This window comes from Empidonax traillii, unplaced genomic scaffold (genome assembly GCF_003031625.1).
Source record: "Empidonax traillii isolate 1590-97213 ecotype Southwest subspecies unplaced genomic scaffold, ASM303162v1 scaffold2869:size18841, whole genome shotgun sequence".
Lineage (NCBI taxonomy): Eukaryota > Metazoa > Chordata > Aves > Passeriformes > Tyrannidae > Empidonax > Empidonax traillii.
Window position 1 is genome coordinate 16,518 of NW_020958062.1, and position 845 is coordinate 17,362.

At 56.0% G+C, this 845-nt stretch overlaps 1 protein-coding gene across 1 annotated transcript in view; it reads left to right on the top strand.

Moving 5' to 3' along the window:
• Positions 1–659: 659 nt before the first annotated feature.
• LOC114072269 (EVI5-like protein) overlaps positions 660–845 on the top strand; it is a gene marked incomplete at its 3' end in the record, with an annotated part of 1,507 nt that continues 1,321 nt past the window's right edge. Inside the window, exon 1 of the mRNA XM_027910185.1 lies at positions 660–839. Within this exon, the coding sequence (XP_027765986.1) occupies positions 691–839 (149 nt within the window). The remainder of the gene's footprint in view (positions 840–845) is intronic.

An 845-nucleotide genomic window follows, 5' to 3' on the forward strand; every position in this document is an offset into this window, starting at 1 on the left:
CCAAAACGGGTTCTTTGAGGGATAATTTTGTTTTTCAGGGTGAGCCCCTGGAACCCCCTTAAGCTGAGGGGGAGAATGGGCCGAAACGGGATTCTTGAGGGATATTTTTATTTCTTAGGGTGAGCCCCTGGAACCCCCTTAAGCTGAGGGGGAGAATGGGCTGAAATGGGATTCTTAAGGGATATTTTTATTTTTCAGGGTGAGCCCTCAAAATCCCCTTAAGCTGAGGGGGAGAATGGGCCGAAATGGGTTCTTTGAGGGATATTTTTATTTTTCAGGGTGAGCCCCTGGAACCCCCCTAAGCTGAGGGGGAGAATGGACCAAAATGGGATTCTTGAGGGATATTTTTATTTCTCAGGGTGAGCCCCTGGAACCCCCTCAGGCTGAGGGGGAGAATGGGCCGAAACGGGTTCTTTGAGGGATATTTTTATTTTTCAGGGTGAGCCCTCAAAATCCCCTTAAGCTGAGGGGGAGAATGGGCCGAAATGGGTTTTTTGAGGGATATTTCTGTATTTCAGGGTAAGGGGGATAATGGGCCGAAAGGGGTTCTTTGAGGGATATTTTTATTTCTCAGGGTGAGGCCCTGGGAACCCCCTCGGTCTGAGGGGATCCCTGTGTTTACCTGTGTGTTCCTGAGGCTGTTCCTCCTTGCCCAGGTGAGCCCCGGCCGCCGCAGCCGCCGCAGCCGCCATGGCCTCGCCGGCCGCCAGCCCCGACTCGTCGTGCCACGAGGGCCCGGCCTCGGCGGCCTCGGCGCCCGCGGGGACCCCGACCTCGGACTCGGAGAACCTGAGCCCCGACGAGCTGGAGCTGCTGGCCAAGCTGGAGGAGCAGAACCGGTCAGA